Source organism: Delphinapterus leucas, chromosome 5 (genome assembly GCF_059928025.1).
Source record: "Delphinapterus leucas isolate spDelLeu-1000000601 "Yukka" chromosome 5, BTC_Dleu_Yukka2, whole genome shotgun sequence".
NCBI lineage: Eukaryota > Metazoa > Chordata > Mammalia > Artiodactyla > Monodontidae > Delphinapterus > Delphinapterus leucas.
This window is the reverse complement of record NC_143133.1, coordinates 83717465-83744392: the sequence shown is the minus strand read 5'-3', so window position 1 is coordinate 83744392 and position 26928 is coordinate 83717465. Positions and strand designations below refer to the sequence as shown.

Here is a 26928-nt window from a genome sequence, read left to right as displayed (position 1 = left end):
AATATAGGTCTGATTTTAAAAAGAAATGGTTTTCTTTTTAAATTATTATTTCATTAAAAAAATAAAGTTGAGGCTCCACTCCTACTGAGTCTTAACCCTCTCCAAAAGTAAATACTCTCCTCTAGTTATGTCTTTTTGTACTTCATATGTATTTTGTGTGTGGGTTTCTACGTGTGTGGGTCTGTGGGTCTGTGGGTATGTGTGTGCATATCTCCAATTCAGTATATAATTATGTTTTCTTAGTTTTACAAAATTTAGGTAATTGGAAAATATTTTATGTATAATTTTACAGCTATTTTTCCTATCAGCATAAGTTTTTCATGTTTTATGCCTTTGGTGAATAAACATCTAATTTTTAAAATTTCATTGCTGTATAGTATTCTACTATAGATTGTGTCTCAATAGCACAATAAATATCAGTGCAAGGCTCTTGGCATATTTGTGAGTGTTTCTCTAAGAGACATACATAGAGGTGGAATTTAGGCAGATACTGCCAAATTTCTCTCCAAAGTGTGCTTCCTTAGCACTATATACAAATTTAATTGTTACCACTTTCTCACCAACTGTCAGTAATATCAATATTTTAAATGGTTGCAGTCTGATACCTATGAGTTGGTAGCTAAAATTTATAATTTTCCAAGTAGGGGTAAGAATGAACTTTTTTTAAAAATGTGGATTTGGTGGCAATAGAGGTTTTTTTCTTCTCTGAAATTCCTGTTAATATATTTTGGAATTTTATTATCTGGATCTATTGCCTTTACCTTACTGAAGATAAATAATAAGATAATAAGGAAGAAAATGAGGGAGATCCTGCATTTTTCTACGAAGGTGGAAATGAGGCAAAATTTTAATTTGATGCAGTTGGCATTTAGATGGTATGATCTACAAATATGCAAGGTATAGCTTTCATGGCATTTTGGTTTCCTTAAACTGATATCAGAGTGATGCTAATTTTATTTTCCTAACTGATTTTGAACTATTGTAGATATTTTTTCCTAACAAACAATGGAAATTCACTAAGGAGAGAATTGCTTCATAATTAACTTGTCTTTTTTTAGACAAGTTATGTGATAAATTCTGACAATTTATCAGATTACCAATAAGTTTTTTTTTTGCGGTACGCGGGCCTCTCACTGTTGTGGCCTCTCCCGTCGCGGACCACAGGCTCCAGACGCGCAGGCTCAGCGGCCATGGCTCACGGGCCCAGCCGCTCTGCAGCATGCGGGATCTTCCCGGACCGGGGCAGGAACACGTGTCCCCTGCATCGACAGGCGGACTCCCAACCGCTGCACCACCAGGGAAGCCCTACCAATAAGTTTTGATAAATGAAAAATAATAATACCTATCATCAGTCAAATACTTCCTATATGACAGGTACTGGGCTAAATATTGGTGGTTCATAACAACAATACAATGAGGTAGATAGTAGTAGTATACTATATTTTATATGAGGAAGCTGAAATTGAGAGAGGTTAATTTGTCCAATAACCGGCAAAATCAAGTTACAGGAAGTGTTACTCATCTCTATAACCTCAGTGCTTAAGATAATAGCCAGCTACCAAGAGATTTTCAAAACATCTTTGGTGCCTGAGAGAAAGATATAGAAGAACAGATTCAGAAAAATTCCATGGTACTTGCTTGAAGCAAAAAAATAAAGAAATTTGATATGCTCTAACTTTTACTATTCTTATACTATTCCTTCAACAGTACATTCATGGTTTATTCATGCCAGGGGGCTTCTCTCTGAGAAAATGATGAGTCTGTGTGTTTAGTAAGGTCATTGTGTTTTTATTTCTTTATGTTTTTCATTTGAGGAAGTCTGTACTTTTAAATGTGAGCACTTTAAGGCAGATCACTGCTCTTTAGAGTATAGCAAATAGTTTTTCAGTGGTTCCAAAGGGTGTAGTAGGTTACTTGAATGCGTCACAAATGTGTATCTGTACAGTTTAAGAGCATAAGGACACTTGTAGCAAACAGATTGATAACTGCTGTAGACAGGAGAAAGAATACATTGTATAAAAATGTTCCATCTTAAAATATGAAAAGCTATATATTAAATTCATGATAAATTTTAAACCTGTCTTTTTAAATTGTATCATTATCATTTCATAGCCCTGGGACAAAATAATCAAAAACTTGTGAGTGAGTGAATGAATGAATGAATGAAATTATATTAAATTATTTCTCTTTCTTAGACACAGTCATAAAGGCAACTTTTAAAATAAATCATAGCATTACCTGGCAAATGCCACTCCATTAATACAGCAGTTCCAAGACATATCTACTTAATAGTCTTTTAGTAGATGGAAAATTGCATAATTGTAAGCTTTAAAAATCTACTACCTTCAAATACAGGCTCTTCTTAAGGCACAGGATACATACTGTAGGACTCTACATGGAACTTAGGAGATAATATCGTATGGCAGATATTTTTAAGAAAGGAAAAAGTTACAGACAATGCCTCATAAGAAGATGTGACATTTATATGATGTGTATCATTGTGGAACAGAATAGATCTTTGTTGGAAGGATTAGATACTTTTAAACACAAAATTCAGGTACCCCTCCTTTGCTTTGTAGGAGTAGCTAGGGGATCTGTTATATTTACTTATGTCCTCAGTGTTTCAGCTGCCAAACAATCTGTTCTTTTTCTTGGGAAAATATTGGTGTAAGTACTTGAAAAGCTTGTTTATTGATATGGAAAATTACCAGGATTTTATTCAGAATTAAACACAATGAAAATGCACAGCTACATAAAGTGTGATACATATGTATATTTAATATTTAAATTTCTTTATCTAGAGGCTATTTTCTGATACTCCATTTGGCTAATCCAAGCAGAGTTTGACTGGGTCCAAACAGGTATGCTGAGATATATACAACACAACTCTGATCTTCTAGGAACTTACAGTTTGGAGCAAAAATACAGCTACAGATATAATTACAAAACTGAGCAATGGGACAAGTGGTATGTAAATGTACACACCATAAATAGCATAGAAATACATGTCTGGTATAAAAATATAAGGCTACAATAAAGGATATGATGTGTTAACGTTTGAAAGAATCACATCTTTGTCTACCTAGTCATCTTTGGCTCAGTAGACAAAGCACATTGATTGTTTTGCTCTCTAGACTTTGCCTCTAGACTCCTTTCTCCTTCGACAGAGTCACTTCAAAATATTTTATCTTTTTAAAAATTTTATACTTACCTATTTCAATTTCACTACTCTAATGACAGTCCTGCTCCAATTGTTTGATAGACTTCCTTGAGTACTGTGGTCCATCAAAACTGTAGTGAATGAAAAAATACAGTGAAAGCAATGTAGACAGCAGTGAAATTGTTTATGAATGTTTACAATTTTGCTTGGAAGGGGAGACCAAGTTGTTTTTCTAGTCAATCATTTAAAATTATTTCTAGGCATTTCATAGTTCAATATTTACTCTGAAGTTTTCAGAAGAGTTTTTGTGGTGCTGGCTTAATCACCTTAGCTATTCTGATGTGGAAGTAAGGCATCCACCATTTTCCCCCTTCTTTGTTCTAGGTTAGGAAAAAGACACTTTTGAACTTGAAAACTTGCCTCTAGTCATACTGTGTATTGAACCTCTTACTCAGTAGTTTTCTTTTTCTCAGGAGGAGCTAGAAGCAACTAAAAAAATCAAGAAGACTCTGAAAATTCAACAAAGCTATTGGAACATCCTTTTTATTTTCTCTGTAAAACCTCGGTTCCACATTGATAGCTCCTGGCCTTTGATATCCAAACTGTTTCATAAAGGAAAATATTGTAGAGCATCAGATTTGTAAGCTCATTTGAAAACTGTTTTCTGTTTTCACGTTTGGTTATAAAATATGTTTTTCATCATATAGCAAAACAAGTTTTTTTCTCTTAAAATGTGTCTTTTATCCCAGCCAGCTGGACACCTTCTCACACACTGTAGGAAAATTAGCCAGTCCCCTCCATTTACAATAGCAAAGAGAAATGAAATATCAGGCCAACTGAAAATGTACCCCTAATCTCTGTTTCCATACTTTGTTGCTTCAAAGCTCAAGCACCAGGTCACTGTGACAATGTATGATTCCAACTTATTTTACATGAAAAACCACGGTACAAAGGAAAAATATTCATAGTTGTCTTATGCATATTTATTACTTTTGTGGGATCCCAAAAGATCATGATGTCTGTTATGTTATATTATATTAAATATTATACTACATACTTTATCATGTATCATATTAAGTATACATTTCAATTATATATTTTGTGTTAGTCTACCTACTGATGCTCTGTGATTAAATATTAAGAATGGAAAAGATAGAGTATGAAAAAAATTAAATCCACTAACTAAATTAGCAGCCACCTGATAATGCTTTTCTTTTATATCCTTTGCCTCTTTCTGTTAATCATGCTTTTTAGACTCCCTTAATATATTCTCAATTCCCAGGGTATTGCTTATAGTAAGTGATTTAAAATAAAATGTGTGATGTGAGACCACCTTATTCAGATTGTTGTAAAATTTATATTGAATCATTTCAATTGCAGTGAATTGTAAGAATAGAAAATAGAAATGAAGAGTTAAAAAAGCACCAGTTGCACACTGTGTAAGGAAAGCATTGTTGGTAGAGGACAGGGGTGATATGAAGAGCTGTACATCAATCATGAAATAAATTGGGCCTCTGCTGGTTCAGTTACACTAACTCAAAGTCTTATGTTATTCATACATTTACATTAAGGAAGCACAGAGGTTTCTGTAATGTAAATATTGGATAAACTGGATGACACTTTAAATCTGTTCTCCACTAACCACAGAGCTCAGATCATATGTTATTAAAAAGTCTCCATACTCTGGAAAACTAATTTTGATGGCAGATATGATTTGGAGAAGGGTCAAGGTTGCTCTTTTAATTATATTTAAATACAGAGAAGTCTTTTGCTTACCGGTATGAAAGATGAAAATGATGAGGAAAATAAATAGGGTGTTGACTTTGAGTAAGTCAAGTGCAATTATTGAAAATTTGTGTATTTACATAGTTCATCTATAATTATTAATTACTTAGAAATGCCCAGCAGACCAAGGATGAAGCAGAAAATCCCTATCCTGCAATATTCTCAAAGAATTGGGACACAAAAGAACCAGAGCCTCCTTGGAAGATACAGAACACGTTAGAGGCAGTGCTGGGACAGACCTCAGATTTTTCAGCACCCCTAGCAAATATAAATCAGTTAGTGAGATCTTAGACCTTTTTCTGTTGGTTTGAGTACCAGAGATGGGTGTTTTGAGATTTATAGCTATTTGTTAAATAAAAAGAATTTTCAGATGGACTGTGAAATTTAAAATGAAGGGAAAAGTTGTTACATAACGATTTTCAGAATAGAGCTTCACAAATCAAGCTCTGGAAGCTCTAAATCTGAGAAGCACAGACAGTGGGCTAAGAGCTGCTGCTGAACTTGCTGCAGGCTAGTACTTCAAGTTTATGGCAGGCAATGGGAAATGGATTTGTCAGGGTGGGAATGGTAGATGGATTACATAAAGAAGAGGAAGGGAAATTTTTACTTGTGCTTCCCTTTGGGGCAAACCTATGCAACAGTGACTCTCAAATGATTAGGACCTGAATAGTTTAGGTTTGGCATTTCTATAAAGCTTACTTCACAAGCTCAGCTTTCTTTAATTTTGGTAGAAACTTAGACATAAAAAAAGTAAATATAAATGTTGGAAAAAACAGTAGGCTCTAGGATATGAAACAAAAACTTATACATTTCAGGTTTCACCTTTTGCTCTTACTCTCAAAGATAACATGGTGACTACAGTGGATAACACTAAACTGTATGATTGAAATTTACCAGGAGAGTAGAACTTAAATGCGCTCACCAAAAATAAATTTAAAAAGATATCATGGGAGATCTTGCAGCAGGCACTGTGAAAAATAAAATCTACTATAGGGAGAATGGTCTGGGAAGTGCAATGTAGAGCACGAGGGACACTTGCCCCGTTTAGAAGCCAACTGGTAGGAGGGCATATGAGATAACCGTTACCCCTGGGCAGTTACTGTCTTCAGGAGAGAACCATGTGTTTGCTAGAGCTAAAAAGTAAAAGGAATATGAAAAAAGATTGAGGATGCAGGAGATTTTGTTGATAATTTAAAATAGACTAAGAATTATAATAGTAGGTTTTCAGGTGTTACAGAAGTGAGGGACATGGGATCAATAAAAGGGGGGATGTACAGAGTTGTATAGAGAAGATGATTCATGAGGTAAGGGATAAAATGGTAGGTAAAGTGTGATAGTATATGCAAAGCATTTATGACAAGACCTGGCATACAGTAGGCACTCAATAAGTGTTAAATCTTGACTTTTATTATATGGCTAAGAATAGAAAGTTGTTTCCTACTGACTTTTTTTGATTCTCATGACAAAATCATAATACGTGTTAAAATAATTTAAAAGACCAGACAAAGATTAATTATTGAGATACCTTTCCAAAATTTTTAAAATGTGTAAAAGTTGATTCAGTCAATGCCTTGTTTCTAGGCATAGTTTCAAATACCTTAAAGAAAATAAGCACACAAAGTATGTGAAATATTCAAAAGTGCTTAGAAATCTTCACATGAAGTACTCCACTAAAAAATATGATTTGTCAGAACTAGGAATGATTCCATTTCAACTTTAATTTAAATACTTAATATGTCTGGGGAAGAGTTTATAAAAAATAGAGACTTCCCTACTATCTGTGTGCTTACATAAATGAAAATCTATCAAGAATATTTAGTGACTCCTTAAGAACAATGTTTGTAACTTATTACTGCTTTGGACTAAAATGTGGGTAGGGCAAACACACACAACATAAATCAAAATAAGTTCTCCCAAATTCATATTTCCTAACCACAAATTACTCCAGTTGTTTAAACCAGATCATAATTTGAGAATCCCTCTTTCTCTGTAGGTTCAGTGACAAATCTGCATGGCAGGCTTGATCACAGGACTGAAGACTCAGTTCTAGTAAGCCATCACACATCTGACTTTTGAAAAGTCAGGGTTTTTTCCCCCCAGATTTCACCACTAGATTAATTTTTAAATTTTGCATACAGGATAGATTTTGAAAAAGTTAGGTGTATTAATTTATTTTTCATGTTTATGATATATCAGTTGATGTTTAAATGATTCATTGTAAAATCTATGTAAAACACTATAGTCTTTATATTTAAAATGTCTTTTAAAAGTTTATTAAAATTAACATAATTCATGACATTTATTTCTTATACTTTTTTCTCTGTATGTTCACCTACCACTGGCAATGCCATGCTTACTTATATGTAAAATATTCTTAATAGTAACTACTGCTAATGATGGATTTAGTGTATTTTTAATAAGAAGCTTTAAGTATCACAACATAATGACTACTTTCCAAAAGATGATTTTTAATTTTGTCCTTGTTGATTTTTACCATAATTTTGATAAAAATGCCATCATGAGCTAGAAAGAAATTTACATCTTACAGAGAAAAAAATGAAAATGTTCCCCCAGATAATGTATTACTTAATTTTGGTCATCTTTGAATAAGAAGTGGGATGGTACAAAGCCAGGTGGCATTTAGTCCAACCAAATATGGGTTTTCCTTCAGAAACCAAAAGGAAAGGTGGAGAGAGAAAGTGGGGCTGAGTTTCTTCTTGGGAAAGAAGGCTGACAGAGCCAGAATCCTTTCAAGAATAAAGAGCCAGAATCCCTTCAAGGATAAAGAAGTAGGAGATTGGGGGACAGACTTGTCAGTGAACAGAATGGAGTCTGAATCTCAGCTTTTTGGGGGGTATATTTCAGGGGTACAGTTTACTTAAGTGTAAAATGGATGATATTATTTACCTCATGGATTTCTTGAGTTTTAACTGAGGAAGTGAAGTTAAAATATGTCTTAGTAAATTGCCCGGAACTTTGAAGGCACAATAATTAGTAAATAAATAGCTGAAAGCTATGCTTTTAGTCTCTTGGTAGTATCTTTGTATCCTGAGCACCCAGCCAAAGACAACCAACAATGTCTGGAATTTTTTGTGTTGGATACTGAGTGTGGAGGACCATCTTCTCTTCTCCATGAACACTCTTCCCCATGGAGATTTTATTCAGTCCCATGGCCTTAAATACTCTTAACTTCAGCCCTGAGTTATCTCTCAAACTCCAGACTCATCTATGCAGCTGTATGGTTGACATCTGCTCTTGAATTTCTCATAGTTCTTAAATGTAAATATGTCCCAAACTGAATTCCCCATCTTCCCCTGAAAACCTGCACCATCTGCAAACTTCTCTATATCAGATGAGAACAGTTTCACCCTTTCAGTTCCTCACATCATGCTTTACTCCTCTCTTTATCTTATATCTCTCATCCAATCGGTCAGCAAATGCTGTTTTCTCTACCGTCAATTATAGGCAGCATACATTGGTTTCACAGCACTTCCACTACTACCAACCTGGACCAAACCAGCATTATCCTTCTGGTGGATTATAGTAGTAGCCTCTTAACTGTTCCCCTTGCTCTTCCTCTTTATCCATTAAAGTCAGTTCTCAAGACAGAAGCCACAGTGATCCTTTAAAATTGAACTATGTCATTTCTCTGAGTAAAAATGAAAGTTTTTACAACAGCCTTCAAAGCCCTTTGTGATCTGTTGCCCACCACCTGTTTGACCATATCCCCTAATACACTTACTTTTACTAACTTTGCTCCAGCCACTCCCCATCTCCCACTAATTCCATCATGAGGGCCTCACCCTCATGATCTCATCTACTTAGTTACCTTCCACAGGCCCCACCTCCTACTGCCATCACATTGGAAGTCAGGGCTTCAGCATATGAATTTTGAGGGCACAAACAACATTTAGTCCATAACAAATGCTATCTTTTCAATATCAATTTTGTAGGTTTTGTGCTGAAAAACGTGTCACAGTAATATGTTCATGATGTAAAAAAAGGAAAGAAAGAAGAAAAGAAATGTAAAAGTTGGGGTTCTATAATGCACTGCACATGCTTTCATCAGCCTCCATCATCTGTAGCTTTTAGGTTAGTCATTCATACTATTCAAATTGTAGTTTCTTAGAAGAAAGTGTTTCCCTAAAATTGTGATATTATTCTACAAAACTGTAAGAATATTAATATACCCTACATCTCTAGGCACTCACAAAGACAAAGATTATCGAACTTCTGAGATTGTCTGTTGTTTAAGGAAGGAAAAATTATCATGAGTCAAATTTTAGCCTTATAAAAGGTTATTCCTGATTGTATTAAAAAAGATAAATGCTGGCAGTCTCTTAAAGCTTTATATTCTAATGAAGTGAATATTTTTAATTTGTTTATCTAATTTGAGACTACTTTAAGACTTGCCCAGAGTGTGGTGACCATCTAAGTCTGCAGTGGATGATGTTAGTCAAGACAGTTGTGAGATATTCAAGGTAACACAGTAAAGTGGAAGAGGTGAAGTCTAACACCATAACCACCACGAACAACTGCTTTCCATGGCATGGTTTTATGAGGTTTATTTTTGTTTTAAAAGTGAGTTATTATCCTTCTGACAATAGTTCAAGAATGTACTTGAAAAAGCAGCGGCCAAAGTTTTAGTCCTAAATTTCTCTGTAATTTTAGGCAGGCTATTTTAATCTTTTTTGCTTCTCTGTTAAATAGTTAAAAGCTCTGAAATGTCTTTCTTAATTTAGATTTTAGGTTAGTTTTTTTTTGTTTGTTTTTTGGTTTTTTTTGCGGTATGCGGGCCTCTCACTGCTGTGGCCTCTCCCACTGCGGAGCACAGGCTCCGGATGCGCAGGCTCAGTGGCCATGGCTCACGGGCCCAGCCGCTCCAAGGCATGTGGGATCCTCCCGGACCGGGGCACAAACCGTGTCCCCTGCATCGGCAGGCGGACTCTCAACCATTGCGCCACCAGGGAAGCCCAGGTTAGTTTTAATGAAGCCTTGTCTTTTACTCTCACTCAAGTGTTAGTATGGTTTCTTCTGTGGAAAAACAAAGGGAGGTGAGAGGAATTACTGCTACTCATTATACACAAGCCTGGTATGTGCATGTATTATGTCTGGCATGTGACAGCCACGTGTAAGGTCATTTCCAGTTCTGTAATCTTGTGATTATGAGATGTAAATCTATTCTGAGTTGAAGTGGATAGACATAGAGGTAGCTCAAGACTTGATGACCATTGGCGTATTAATCACAGTATTCTTCATATTAGTAAAAAGCTATCATTTTGAGTGTTCTCTGCCAAGCGCAGTGCTACACATATATGGGTGTGTATGTTACACATCGTATATATCTATACCTATACTATATTTGGATCTATACCTGTGTATGTGTGTATTCCAATTAAACCCTTACAAATATCCATAAAGGAGCTACTGTTTTACAGATATGGAAAATTAGTTTCAAGGTTTGTAATGTATCATCTCAAGGGGCATATGGATACAATATAAAATTGTCAAGATTTGAGCTCAAGTCTAATAACCTCATAAGTCCAAGCTCTTTAATCAAAGAAGAGATATTAGGTGGCCACATGGACTGAAAGAGTTAAAAACAGGAACTGTGGAGAACACAGTAATGAGAAACAAGTAGTGAATAAAGTCCTATTAATAGCAGTCTGGGTTACCTGAGATTGCATAGAATACACTTGAAATGTTCTCCACAATCCTCAACCCTGAGAATGGTTCATTACATAGAGAGTGACTATTATCCAGGAACAAGAAAGATGGTGCCTCAAGGCCTGCTCTCAACAGAATAATGGTGAGAAAGCTTAGCTGTGTTACCAGACACTCCGGTGCTGAACTTCCAGATTCTTTACTTACTGGCTGGTTCTAAGAATTTAGGCACATTGCTTAGCCTGGTACCTATACAATGGAATTAATAGCACTGACTTCGTATTATTATTGTCCTAATTAAGTGATCTGGATCTGTGTAGAGTTCCACTTATTGACTGGCACTAGTGGTCATGCTGAATATATGTCATTTTATTAGTATGGCTACTGTAATTATTGTTTCTATATCATGTAATTATAAAAGAAAATGTTTGGTGAGATGCTGGCAGGATGGTAACCATAAAGTGACAGTGGAAAGGAATATGCTTTAAAACATAATCTAATTTTAATTGAGATTATAATCTTGAAGTCTAAATTTTCATATTATGAAGTAAAGAACCTGCTTTGTAATCATCCTTGAGACCAGCCATTTAGTTATTCTTTTTCTGGCTTCCTTTTTCTTTCTGCTTTGACTTTTGAAAAAAAGCCAAGCCTCATTCTGGTTTTGAAATTGAGATCACCAGATAGCTAAGACATAAAAATAAACTCTGGGAAAGATTGAGAAATTCTATAGCACCAATCACATTAAACTAAGAAGAAAAAATATGTGAGCTAAACATAGACAAATAAAGATAATGTAATATATAATGCTATGAAATATATTTCAGATTTTGCCTGCTTGAAGTTTCTAGAAATAAGGTATATTATTAAAGGACAGTCTTTACTAAGTTATTTTGGGCATGAATTTTCTATTCTGTGAGTAAAGCATTGTGCCCCTAATGTTGACGTTTGAAACTGTTTAATTTGAAACCCAATAGGACACTTGAACACTGAAAATTAGGGGTAAATATGTGGCTGCTTTTGCCAAATTAACTGCACTAGCCAGTTGCTTTTGCTAGTTCACAGACTTTCAATTTAAAAGGACAACATTTCATAGATATGGATTAAACATTTGCAAAATGGCTTGATTCAGTTTAAGTCTCAGTGTGCAATCTGGAGAAAATTTAGAATGACTGCATGTCTTAGGTGTATCCTTTATACTGCCTTCATTGTATTTATGTTCATATAAACCAGCTACCTCCTATATCCAAGCACACTTTCTCGCAAATAATCAGGGCAATTTTTAAATATTTCTTTTGTTTTAATGTAAATTAAAGTTTTCAAATACTTACTGTAGTTAATCTCTCTATATCTATGCTTTTTAAAGAGAACTGCATTGTTAACATTTTAGTTAAAGTCAAATTATAACCAATCTGGGGAGCAATTCTCTTAATGGACTGAGGAGTAAAGTTTCCTTTGTTGTAGTTGTTGCTTGATTTTTAAGGAGAAAATTATCACTAATTAATTTATACTACAAAGAGTGGCTTATTCTTTATTTCAAAATGGTACATACTTAATCTGTACTTTATCATCATATCAAAGGATATATGATTTTGTTACTCTGGTGGTATCATCTTCTGAGTTAGTGAATGGAGATGTAATGCCCAGTGGTACAAGGTGAAATGTTCATAACAGAAAGCACTATTTTTATCATAGCTGTCAAGGTCAAGACCCTGGGCCAGACCGTGCATACACTTCAAAACAAATGTTGTGTTGGATTCTGTTCATTTTAACAACATAAATACTTTTTAACTCCCAAATCTTTATCTGATTAAAATTTTAAATTAATTTTATCTAATTAATTTTTAAATGAAGTTGAAAATATATAACCAAATATCAAGTGTTTTGCACATTCACATACACTTTCATACATATCCTATACACACTATTACTAAAGCATGTTGGTATTTGTTTGGGAGAACAAAACTGCTCAGCATCTTAAGTATCTATTGAAATTACAGCAATAAAATGTGTCCAGTAAATTAACAATTAAAATACAACTTTAAAATTATCTATAGCAATTTGTTATTGGAGAGAAATCCAGTTAATCAAAAATTAAAGGGAAATTATAACCTCTGCTTTGAGAGATATCATGGATTCTATTATTTTCAATAAATGTTCATCCTTGTATACATTGGTTATGGAAGTCTTTGAAGAGTCACTGAAATTCTGTGGCCTTTATTTTAGTGGAGATTGTTAGATAAATATAAAATGGTAGTCTTGTGAATTACAGCTGTACACAGTTTAGGGGCCATGTGTCAGTCCATTCCAAACCACAGAGGGCTTCATGGGTTAGTTATTATATCTCAAAATGTCCATGTTGCCAAAGTGGAAAGATACATCATCATATCACTGCATAATGTCTTTTCATGAATACTCCACAGGACTCTTGGTATTTAAACTTGTGAAACTGAAATTAGTTTAGCTTAACTGTTTTATCTTAGAAAACCATATCATCATCAAGGAATAATTTTAAGTAATAATTCAATCAACATGCATTACTTGAGCATGACAAATATTCCATCCCAGGTTTTTTAGTACATAGATATTATCTATACATAACTTATTCAGTATATTTCAAATTTTAAGTATTTTCTAATGTTGCTAGCTGTTAGTTATGAAGTATGGAAGTTCTGATCTTAGAAATAAAGTAGGATAGGAGGTAATATTGGTACATAATACATTTTTTTTACTAAATTTAAGGATATTCTGCTCTTTTGTGACCTATAGGGGAGGTGTCTTACCCTAGACTATGAGAGGGAGTTCAGTTCAGTAGAATTGATCATTGACCCTACATGATACAGCACTTCTATAAATGACATAGATTTAGAACATAAAAATCTGAGAGTAATACAATCCTAAACAATTTCTAAAGTGACACATCTATATTTTATTTATAATTTACAATATAAAGTATAACTTAATAAATATAGAAAAGTTATAATTTTATATATGACTATAATTTATAATAATATGTGTGTATATAACTTTCACTGAGAGACAAAAATTTTTTGTCTCCACACACATACAGACACACACACACAGGATGCTATTTTTAAATTGTCATTTTGAGTGTCTTTTAAAAATGTGTGTATTAATACTAAACATTAAACAAGTAATGAATGCCTAAATATGTGCCAGACAACACGTAAGCAATAGCCACATGACTGAGTTATTTAATGGAATAATGGCAATGAGTAGTTTTTACTTATATTTATATGTCCAGTACAATTTATGACATACAAGCTTGGTTTAATACATATATTGAATGAGTGAATATGTAAAGGATATGTAGCAATTAATTTTACTTTTTATTTATAAATATTATGTAATTCCTTTGAGCGTCTATCAGTATTTGGTGAGCCTAATTTATATATATATGTACACATATATATATCTAGAGAAAGAGATATACTTAAAGTATTTATCAATAGTATTCTTGTTCTTCTCTGATATTGTTTTCTAATATTCAAATTAGCCTTATTGCTTTCAATCATTTAAACTTAGATTCTAATTAGCCTATTCTAGATTCTAAAATAGGTTAGTTCTCATGTTTCTGTTTGCAAGCATTCAAGAAATGTTACCTAGTTGAAAATCTATTTTAATGTCAGTGTTTTAACACAGTACCTATTTTTTTACTGAGCATATATTTTAAATGTAAGGATAAATCTGCTATTACTGTTAAATTTTGGTATAAATATTATTGGATATATTTTGAGTTGTAATTTCCTTCTAGCATGTTGTGTTACGCTGTTTTTCTTAATTAACACATCTTTTAAAATTCAGCTAACTATCTTGTGGGCACCTTATTTTGAAAAATCTATTTAAAAAGCGAATTTGACATAGCTTATATTCTCTGACAATTCACATATGATAGAACTATGGTATAAATCTTGTTCATAGTGATTTTCTGTCATTCTTAATAAAGTATAATTGGATAAATCTAATGACATTTTTGAAGGTTAATTATATCTTGAACTCTATAGACAACAGCAGTCTGTGCATTTATTATTCTCATTTCCTTCTACACATATATATTTATTTATATATATATATCTAAATGATCTGTATATTTTAATTCTAATGGGGAGAATTATAATTTAATTATAAATTACTAAAACAGTATTTTTTACATTACTTAAATAATTTTTTTCCTTGGTGACCATGCTTCTGGAGTATTGACTTTGAATTGTAAAGTGGATTCATTTAAGTATCCCAAGAGTGAAGGACCTTTAACATGAAAATATTTTGGAAACATTAAAAGTAATTTAAATGACAAGAAATAGTTGAAAAAATCCTAACTTGTCAACTATACATTTTTGGTAATTTTGAGGATTTTAAAAAATTCCTAATCAGAGTAGACAGCACCTTTTCACACTTTTAACAAATGACAGCCTTCATTAATTTGAAAATAGATGACATGCATCTTATGTTTAAATTTAAAAACTGACTATAACATCTTTGCTTTTAAAGTGATACATATGAGAGTTAGTGTTGGTAATCTGTGCAAAACTTCTAAAGTAGTGAGTGAAGATGAAATATTATTTTCTACTTGCCAGAACTTAATATTTAAACAACTCTGATTACCAGCTTTTTTAAGTTCCTGCCATACCATTTAGACCCTAAGAAAGACGCAAATGTACTGCTTATACCAGTAAATACTGATGAATATGTGCTCAATACGAAGAACTATGCTTCATGTGATGAAAATCAAATGAACAGTTTCCATTCTCCAGAATGTTTATATGGGTTGGGAGTAGATAAGAATTCATACACATAGAATTTTGGCAAAATATTTTCTATCTACCATAAAAGAGACGCTAAACAAATGGTTCAAAGTTCTAAAGGATGTGTAAGGAAACAATATGTAATCATGGATTTAGCACAAGCATCATAGAAAAAAAAAAACGTAGCGCTTGGGGCTTCCCTGGTGGCGCAGTGGTTGAGAGTCCGCCTGCCTATGCAGGGGACGCACGGGTCCGGGAAGATCCCACATGCCGCAGAGCTGCTGGGCCCGTGAGCCATGGCCGCTGAGCCTGCGCGTCCGGAGCCTGTGCTCCGCAGCGGGAGAGGCCACAGCAGTGAGAGGCCCGCGTACCGCAAAAAAAAAAAAAGAAAAAGAAAAACGTAGCACTTAAAATGAGACTTGAAGCATGGACAGAATAAGAACTATTAAAAATAGTTTCTGTGCCTCCAGAGGACTGCTAAGATAATCTTAATGAAACATGTTAACATAGGATGCATTTTTTTCTCCCGTTTCTTGTCCAACTTGAGTGAACTTGCATAGTATTTTCAAATATTTAGGTGATGTGTCATGTGAAACAGCTTTGCTCCAGAAGCTTTCTTTATTTTGAATGAACTATATCAAGTTGGAATTTAGAGAAATTTTACTGCTTACCTAAATAATTTTTGTTGAATATTGTCATGATTAAAATGTAAAAAGTAAATTTTACTTTTTATGACTATTTATTTTCTGTTTCCCAAATATATCATAGCTTCAGGGTACAGAGTATAATTTTTATTTTCTCACCACAGTACAAATATTCCCTGCCACAGTTCTTAACAGAAAGAATGTCCTCAAAAAAAGAAAATAATAATACACACAGAGCCTTCCAAATGTGTTCAGATTAAATCCAAGTTTATCATGAACTACAAGCTTTTTTACCTCCCCCTCCCAATTTACATTTCTTGTCTTTTGGCCTGGAATGCTTTTCCTGCAATATTCAGAGGCAGATAAAGGAGTTTCTCAAGTGCTGGAAATTGCAAGCAGGTTAGTATGAATGGAGATAGTGAGTGCGGAAGGAGGTCACATTTAAAGGGTTTCTTAAATATTGTGTGGAAACTTGTAGGCTATGCTAGCATTTTGTAGGAAAATTAACTGGAGTTTCCCAAAAGAGGACATGATCAAATGCTGTGGAGAAGTATGGCAACAAGTAGGCTACATTCTTAATAAAAGCAGTGGCAGTGGAGTGGAGTGTGTCAACATGTGACTTAAAATGAGGAGGTGGGTATGCATGTATGGAAAAATAATTTAGAAATTGTGTTCTGCATGGAAACTAAACTGTTTGGTAACTTTTACAATGGGGAGAAATGGGGTCATGCGAGATTGATAGTTTTGTTGTTGTTATGTGTTTTGTTTTGCTTCACTTTGTTTCCATTGATGAGTTCTGGAAATTGTATCAGGCTCCTGTTAATGACTACAGGAGGGAGGGAAAGGGGGAGAGAGAGAGTGAGCGAGCGGGAGAGAGATTGATTGAGAGTGCCCCTGAGCATGTAAAAGGGATAGTAGACACTTGGAAGATTACTCTCAAAGAGTTACAGTTCCTAATTCAAATAAAGATTTTTTTTTTTGATAAGAGCAAAGACATTTCCATTTTAACCGGAAGAAAGGTGCATATAGGTTTGGAGATTTGGTGGTAGGAAAATAAGAAAGTTCCTCTCTGATGACTTCTATTTTCTCAGCGTGCACACACAAATATACCATGAGAGTCACAAAGGAACAGAGCTTGTAAGGACTTAGGAGAAAGAGGAAAAGCTACAAAATAATTCTTTCAATAGTGAGAACTGAAGTTAACTAAGAAAATAATACTAAGATTGTGTAGCAGCATTGCATGTCTCACTTGGATTTAGGGGCATGATTTGAAGGCAATGGATAATTATGGTTTTATGATATTTTTCTTGGACAACATTAAACCCTACAGTTTTCCTCTCTATACCTCTATTTGGGTTTCTTTAGCCACCTCATTAAATAATGCTTTAGACATAATTATTATCTTCCCCCAATACATTTCAGATCTAGTGTGCTCTGAGAAAATGGTACCAGTATTGCCAGTGCGGTTTAAGCCAAGCACCTTAGAGTCATTTTTAAGATTTATCACTCATGAATCTGATCAATTAAATGTATCATGAAATCTTGCTGATTTTACCTCATATTCATCTCCTGAATTTACCTACTCTTATCTATCACCATTGGATCCACTCTTGTCCGTTTTCGGACCAATGCAACGAAACAAAAAGGCCAAATGCCTCCAACCATGTTCCTTTCCAATCCATTGCATGTGCTACAGTGAAATGATCTCTTAAACACTACTTTGATCTTATTATTTCCATGCTGAAGACATTGTAATGACCTGTTTTTACCCGTTAAATAAAAGTCCCAAATAATAGAAGCCATAAGGTGTTTCTGACCTGGTATCCTCTTCCCTAACTTCATCTCTGCCTCTTTATTCCTACTATCTCCCTGATCAATATTTTAGTGTTTTTCATATCCCTATTGGTCCTCCTCTTCTTTTGGTCCTTTGAAGGCACTGCAGTACTCCTCAAATTGGATAATTTTCCTAATCTTTTACATCTCAGCAGAGACTCTGCTTCCTAAGGGAAGTCTTCTTTGACATCCCAGTCTAAATTAAGTGTCCATATTCACTCCCAAGCTCTTTCTCTTTCCTAGAATAATCATATTTATAATTATTCCTACAGTACCTTTAAGACTCATAAAGGCAGGGCCATATCTATCTTTTTTACCTTCATAACCCAGTAGCAAGGAAACTTTCTGGCCCACACCTGCTGAAAGCATTTTGTTCAACTACTGAACAGAAAGATACATTTATCTACTTTTTACTTACATTTATATTGTTTCCTATTTCCAAAGTTCCCATGGAGGGTTGAAAAATAGTGTAATATGTGATATCATATAAAGTTTTTAAATTAAAAGGCACTCATTAAAAAGAAATGACTTTTGTTTCATGAGTGATAAATGAGTTCCAAATATGCAGAATATGTAGATCGACAGTTCATGTCTGAGAGCAAATCATGTTTGAAGTGAGAATAGTTTTACTAAAAATGATGAAAGAAGAAAAATTGGGTAACTTAGCTAAGAATGGTACTGGTTGCTACAGCAATCCTATTATAAGAAAAAGAATATTTTAAATCGTCTCCTAATCATTTAACTACAAGAATGTCCCTAATATTATCAAAAAGCTCTTCTTATCTTTCAAATACCTTCACATTTGCTCTGAATTTATGAGAGCATTAAGGCTTTACTATAGCTATAATTAGATCTACTGAAAAAGTACCTTCTCATTTTTGTCAATTCCTGATTATTCATGGAGATGGCAGAAAACCTTAGCATGGATTACTAAAACCCCAGATCATTTATAGCACATGAAAATTGGCTCCAATTCATTATGTCTATCAAAAAATTCCTTTGAAATACAAGTTTACCTTTAAGCTTAGCAAATGTTCATTGATACTTGAATAAATGCTCTTAAGTATATATAGTGAGTTTTCAAAATATGAAAAAACATAGATGGTTGATTAGCTTTATGTTAACTAAGCTCTAAAAAGTAATCAAACCATCAGTTTGATGGTCTTTACTTTGTCCATAATGGGCAATTGGAATATTGAAGTTTGGCTTTATTACCCATTGAGAAGAAAGAACGATACAAAAGTCTAGGGAATCTACAGAATAAAGAGACTTACTTTGTTAGCATTTACTTACCTGACCACCAACTTAAGAAAAATATCGGAGAACATTTTCTTCATGTGATTCTAAGTAGTTCAGTGACATTTTTCGTGCCATGCCATTTACTCATGTGTGCATTACATAACAATACGTGAACACCTTCTGTGGTCAAACACTGCGATGAGTACTGTGAATGCAAAATTGAATAAGGCACAATTTTTCCCCTTTGTAGAGCATTATAATTTTTATAGTATAAACATGACTGATATTAGAATAGATGCATGTTGAATCAGTAAGAATCTCAATGAAAAGTTCTAAAATGGAGTAAAATGTAAAACAAATGCCTAAAATCTGACTCCTCCTGGAATCAATATAATAATAATAATAATAATAATGTGAATTAATAATAATGTGAATGATATACCAGCTCAATTATGCATTCTCTCCATTCTAACAGAATTTTGTGAAGGTTTTAGCACCTACTAATTGGTTTATTTATTAATTCAACAACAAAATTTTAAGTAACTACTGTGTACCATGCCATTCTCTGAGCATAGTGGAAATTTTGTGTTTCTTCAACGTAAGTTGTATTAATAATAGCATAAATGAAAATTATACTCAAAGCACTTCTTCAGTTTTAAATACATATGAGTATTTACCTTTTATAATATAATTTCTTATAAGCTCCTGTAGCATAAAAATCACTAAAAATATATCTATTCCAACATGTGTAATTTAAATACTTAAAATACATATTTAATTATCTGAATGAATAGCCTGTTATTTATGATTCAGAAACTGATGAAAAATTTTTGAAATTAATGAAAAGATGGTGTTATATGTAATCTGTGTATACTAGTCAAAATAATGACATTATTCACAAAACAAACACTGCATCTGTTCCAGGGAAAAGCTTAGTCTCTTATTTCTTTTGACAGTGTGCAGACCTGGGTTCTTCAAAGCTTCACCTCACAGCCAGAGCTGCAGCAAATGTCCACCTCACAGTTATACCCATGAGGAAGCTTCAACCTCTTGTGTCTGTGAAAAGGATTATTTCAGGAGGGAGTCTGATCCACCCACAATGGCATGCACAAGTAAGGAAACCCATGGACATTTGGTGATGCTAACTTTCACCAGTTTGAAGAAAGAGCATGATGGAGCCTGTTACATTCTATTACCATTTCCCCTAAAACAGGCATAGTGTTTAATCTTCCAATGTAGTATTTCACCAGATTTCAACCTTCTTGAGTAAGCATTGAGAAATTTGAGTCTTTTTTATCACTTACTGTGAGAAGCATCCATTTTCCCTCATTTCAAATTCAACATCTGAGCCACAAATATGGAATTTTTCCTTTTATTTTATGATTTATTTTAGTGTTCATGATAGCCAAACATGACTTTGACAAATCCATTTCCCCATTTCTGGTAAACCTTTTTTATTTTTCTTCCTCTTCGTCTTCTAAGGCAGCTTTCTGATCACAAAAACATGCAGTACATGGCACTTCTACCTTCTCGTTCTAACCTGCCCCACTAAGCTGCAAAGACCAATGAGAAGGTCATTTATAAAAGAAGACAGGAAACTCTACACAAACATGGAGAACTGGGGGTTGGCAAATCATATTTAAGAGTCAAATATAAAATCAGTTGTCAACTAGGGTTTTCAAGTAGCTGTTGTGTTTATTAACAGTGAGTGTCCTTAACTGTTATTAATTATATGATCAGGTAATCTTATAATGAGTAGATGAATATTAAACATTTAATTCCAACAGTTGCAGTGGGTACATCCACATCTATCAATGTTTTGGTGTTTTTGTTTTTCTAGTGTTCCACATGTTTCTGGGAAGGAAACAAATTTATGTGTTAGTTTGCTTCATGGCAATACTTCTTTAGTTTTTCTACCATAGTTTCTATAGCAGATCAAACAAAAACAGAAAATTGAAGGGAAGAACAGTGAATCCCATCTCCCCATAACATTCAGTTTCCATGACGTCCCATGTTTTACTATTTTAGATCCCAGTAAGTTGTAGGTGCTTTCAAAGATGAAGACAAATTTTTTTGAAATTTAGTATTCACGGGTATCATACATAAAGACATACAATTTCTTTACTTAAATAATCACAAACTGAAATTTTATCTGAATTTCAGTGTCAGTTTCATCGTGTCAGTGAAACATATTTTCATAATTTCTCAAATCATTGATGTTAATTAACTCTATATTGCTAAAGATCATTCTTTATCACATTCTGATAATTTTATGGGTTAGATGATTACTAATTATAAACAATCCTCTTCAAATAAGTAAATGACATTATTATATACATTTTTTGAGAGGATACATTTGAATTGAGGAGATATAAACAATGATTGCATGTGATGCATATTGGTTTCAGTGGAAATTGCTTCAATTATTCAGAGCAAAAGAAAGCCCAAATAGTGGGGGGGAGTGTTGGCTAGACTGTAGTTTGGTAAATTAGGGAGAGAAAACCATATCTTGACCTATTTAAATTTTATTAATTTTGTAAGTATTCTTTCTTTAAGTAGTCCATGCATGACCTTTATCTTTCTCAGCACAAATGTGAGCCCCCCTTTCTGTAAATTTACTAGGTTTGGGAATGGTGGAGAACCCTGCTCTGGTGGCAAGGACTGCTTAGCTTTCTTTTAGGACCTGAGGCTTTATATTTTCTCTGTCTCCAGGTGTGTGAATTTCTAATACTGTGTCTCAAAAGAACACTAATTTGTATGCATTTCTCAAAAAAGACTATTGGGAGTCCTGTAGAAGATCTTTCTAATATATAATCTGTGAGTGTGTGTGTTCTGTTCTTAGTTGCATTCATAATAACACAAATTCTTCATATGATGATACCCTTGAACAGATGAGATGGCTTGATTGATGTCTCTTTGGCTCTTTGCTATTAAATTTATGGTTTCAACTACTTTTAATGTTTTTTTCTGGTACTCTGGACAACAAAATGTTATAAACCTGTAGGAAAAGAAAATCAAACAAAATTCAGATTCTAATGAATCTGTTCAAATTGAGGGTACTTCTCACAGCTCTACTTTGGTTCATGCATCACATCTATTAGCAGGACAGTGAAATTTCATTACATTATTTTTAGGTGCATGTCAGTCTCAGTCTCCACTGGTTACCTCTACTTTAGGGCTTCCCTTGAATATGAGTTTTATTTTGAATTTGAAAGGCATATGTGCCCCCACCCACATGCTGAGGGGCTGTTAGTAGCAGAGTCAAGAAAAAGAGTCAGACTCTGATGCAGTTTTTACAGATTTAGAGGAAAGGTGGTAACTGAGGGATGTATTTCAGTTGGTAGAAAAAAACCCTCAGAAGTTTGATATCTTTTTGAAGTAGACAAATTTCAAGTATATTTTACCTTTTTCTTACAAGTAGACCTGTAACATTTTGATCTCAAATTACATTTTCTCCATAACCTTCCACTATTAAATAAATAAGGTAGAGGGAATAGAAAAAAAAAAAAAAACACTTGTATTTCCATCTTAAGTATTTGTTTCAACTTAAAAGTGACTGTTTTATATCGAAGTGTGTGAGGTTGTATGGAAAAATTCACAGGGTTCAACCACAAATATAACTAAAGTGGAGATTGTTTTGTCAAAACTGGCAGCTTTTACGTTATGGGGTTCTTTAATTTTAAGTGACATTTTATAAATTGTACGTAGCTTTCTTATTACTTTTAAATTTAGTCCTCAGTAGTCATGGCTTAATAAATGTTAGGTAGAAATTAACATTAATTTCTATATTTAGAACAGACAGCACATATTAAGATAACTAAGCTATGTCATCCTAAGTAGCTTAATTTATGCTTATGAACCATTCAGCTACCATCACAGTCCATTTTATTCCCTGTTGGGAAATCTTTACTACGTCTGAAACAAATATAAATGTATTTTCTCTTTGAGAACATCTGATCATATAATATTAACAGCTGACTGAAGTTGTAACTCTGAGTATCTAAAAATCTACTATAGAGTCAGACATGATGCAATGAATTCTTTTAAAGACTCTATTTTTTAGAGCAGTTTTAGGTTCGCAACAAAATTGAGAGGAAGGTGTAGAGATTTCCCATGTATCCCCTGTCCGCACACATTCATAGCTTGTCTCGTTATCAACGTCCCCCACCAGAGTAATACATTTGTTACAATTGATATGTAAACAAGTTTAATTCTCTTTAGCCTGCTATTATTTCAGAAATAAAGCAATATACACATGAATATTATTTGTTATTTATATATAAATTTATTCTGCTGATCTTTCAAGGTCAGAACATGTTCATTTTTCCTCTTATTGTGTTTTTGAGAATATTTTTAAAATAAATTTTAGGTTTCCAATTAAGTAAAATTCACAATTTTGCAGAAACACAATATTAAAACAATATCAAAGTAAGCAAACTCTTATTACAGATTGCAATGTTGATCAACTACTTAAATCCTAGTTCTTTCTTGACATATAAGGGAGGTTCCAAATTCTGTTGGTGGTTTATCAGTAGCTATGCAATTTATTTTGAGATAAACTAAGGCTACTTTTTCTACTTTTTGTGGAATTTGTAGTCAAGAGCCACACTAATAAATTCTATTTCTACCTGTGCTCATTGCTTAGTAAATCCTTCATGTTTACTTCCTAGGTTTCAGGGATGAGTATCATTGAGGAAGTAATCTGTTCAATCCCCAAGGAGAATTTGTCCTTGGACTTGCCAAAGAACTTGTCACTATTTGAATACATAATTTTATTTAACATTTTTTGCATAAATATTTTTACTCCATAATTCTTTACATATACACTAAGCAAAACATCTTTATTTGAATTTGCAACTTTGCCAAGATAAGTCATTTCTATAGTATACCAACCCCATTATTGTTTCTACAAAGGTAAAACAAGATTTTTCAAAGATTATTACAAATTGATGACTCTTGCATTCTCCCTGCTTAACAGATTGATTGCAAATCCATTTTTTTTCCTTCAGACCAGAGATTTGTGTAGTAAACAATGCTTAATTTTATCATCTCAAAATTTGTTTTTTTCACTTTACTTTGCAAACCAGGACCCCCCTCAGCTCCTCGGAATGCCATCTCAAATGTTAATGAAACTAGTGTCTTTCTGGAATGGATTCCTCCTGCTGACACTGGTGGAAGGAAAGATGTGTCATATTATATTGCATGCAAGAAGTGCAACTCACATGCAGGTGTGTGTGACGAGTGTGGCGGTCATGTCAGGTACCTCCCCCAGCAAATCGGCCTGAAAAACACCTCTGTCATGATGGTGGATCTGCTTGCTCACACAAACTATACCTTTGAGATTGAGGCAGTGAATGGAGTGTCCGACTTGAGCCCAGGAGCCCGGCAGTATGTGTCTGTAAATGTAACCACAAATCAAGCAGGTAAGTGTGATGTCTAACCAAATCATGTACCTTAGGCCGAGCACTGTCAGTCATCTCCACAGCTCAGGGCAAAGTTGCCTGAGACATGAGAGATGACTTCTCATTATCCAGAGGGTTAGGACTTAAAGTAAAATACATCTTGAAATGCTTTATCTTAGCTTTAAGCAAATAAAAGCTAAGGCTTTCTTAGCAGACACATCCATGGACAGAAAAAAAAAAAGATAGGCTTTAATTGAATGTTTTCATTAAAAAATACATTTCTGGCTCAAATCCATTTGTGGCAAAATTTTTTATCTCATAACTTCACACAGTGCAATAATTACAGCTCAGATCTACATTTTTGTTGTTTTACTTCAGGTGTTTTTGTTTAGTTCATTAATTTAGCAGGTAATCTGGCAGGTTGGTTTGTTTGCTTGGCACCATATCTGAATTTTCTTTGCAGATTGAAATAGGGTTTTCTTATTATTTCTATTATTATTATAATAAAAATGCATGAGATGATTTTTTGATAAATCCACTTATCAAAATTAAAATAACTATGAACCATTGTATAACCACCATACATGTGAAGATACATCTATATGCCATATGAAGATCTTGGAAATATTAGGGAGTAATTATTAAGGAGTAGGGAAAATAGTTCTGCTTGAACTACTAATTCCCCTAAATTTTCCCCTCAAATATTTAATTTTAAGTAAACAATATAGAAAAATTATTTTCTGTTAAAATAAAAACCAAAGATAAACTATGGCTGAATTAATAACTCATTATGTGGCAAGAGTCATTCAAAGCCTATGAGTAACTTATAACTTGTTTTTGTCAACAACAAGTACATGGGCAGAAAGAGGCATTAAATGTAACTTTCCTTCTATCTTTTGGCCAAAACTCTCAGTCCAAGCGCATAAGCTTGTTACCTCATAATTACCTCAGGTGGGCTTTGGTGGGTGAGGACATCTTTGCCGGTAGAGCTCACAACGCAATAGGATGTGTTTGACTGAATCGAATCAGACTTAATTCATATAATGTTAGTATAAGTTTGTAGGTGGTGGAATGATCTGGTTGACAAGAGAATGCTGTTGGTAATCAAGTTTTGGCCAAAATAATTTGAATTATTGGATGTGTCAGGTAAATGACGTGGTTATCTCTTGAGAATAAAAAAAAGAAAACACATGCTATTGAGTTCATAGTTATGTTTGAGTGATAAAACTGAAGAAAACATTCAAAAGTGGCCCAGATAATATACAGGTATGTGCGTAATTCACTAAGAATCATTCTAAGCACTCTAGATGTTCTCATCCATGTTGAATACATGCCAGTAGCATTTTTTTATTCCATGAGAAAAAACACGGTACATGTATACACCACTGTCCTCAGTGAATCCTTTATATTTTCTCCATTTACTCCCTAACCTAAGGTTGAACTAATAAAAGTGCTAAAAAGAGCTAGACAAAAATAGTGAAAATTAGGTTTTCCTTCAGTATAGACTCAGCTTCTGGCAATACTAGTGTATGTTGATTTTCCATCGCAGTGTCTAGATGCCACAAGTGCACTGTGAATGTGAACTGCCTTCCCACATCAGAAAAATACTGTCATTAAACATTTGATTTCAGGCTTCATATGCAACGTCTTTCAAACTTACTTGGTTCTACCTGTGAATCTTTCATTAACATATTGAAAGCATATTGAACAATCATTAAGAGTTGTATCCCTTTGGGAGGACATTTTCTAAGCTTGCATAACTTTTTTTGAAAGATATTTCTCTGATGAACTAGATGTAAGAAATGACCGTTTATTTTTTAAATGATGTTATTAATAAATGTTTGGTCTAGTTGTCTTTGACTTGCTGGCCTGTTAGGACTGCAAAGTGTGTTTTTTGTTTTTTCAACTATAAATACCTTAAATATCAAGAAAGAATAATTTTTATCCAGCTGTTCAAGGCATGGCTGTAATGTAAAACAAACATTTGTATTCAGAGCAGAAACCTTTGGTTGCTGCTTCTTTTCCCCAAGTTCTCAGAGTACACATAGTGTAAAATCACCACAAAACTACCCCCAAAAAAATCAAAATAAGAAGGGAGATTTTCGCAGTATCTGACATTTCAGACCAACTAAGTCTCAATTTCCACAAAAATTATTAACTTCAAGTAGCTCCTAAAAGCTCTTAGATTCAATGCCACTATGCTGGACATTTATCAAGTACCATCATTATAGAAAGTGGACTGTAGTAGTTGGTTTTAATGTCTGAATTTTTCTTCAGCATTAAATTGAAGAAAGTTATCTGTACCATATGCGGTTTTTATATAAAACTTTTTTCAGCAGATTCCAACATTAGTTTTATTCTCCTCTAAGGAGTGTTTTTTGAGAAATGCATTTGTTTCTTAATTGATTTATCTCAACTTTATAATTTTTTGTCATTTT

General features: G+C 33.7%; 1 protein-coding gene across 1 annotated transcript in view; it reads left to right on the top strand.

The window, feature by feature from the left end:
* EPHA5 (EPH receptor A5) overlaps positions 1–26928 on the top strand; it is a 332484-nt gene that overhangs the window by 123113 nt on the left and 182443 nt on the right. The window contains exons 4-5 of the mRNA XM_022561692.3: positions 20045–20200; positions 24176–24511. Of these exons, the coding sequence (XP_022417400.1) occupies positions 20045–20200; positions 24176–24511 (492 nt within the window). The remainder of the gene's footprint in view (positions 1–20044; positions 20201–24175; positions 24512–26928) is intronic.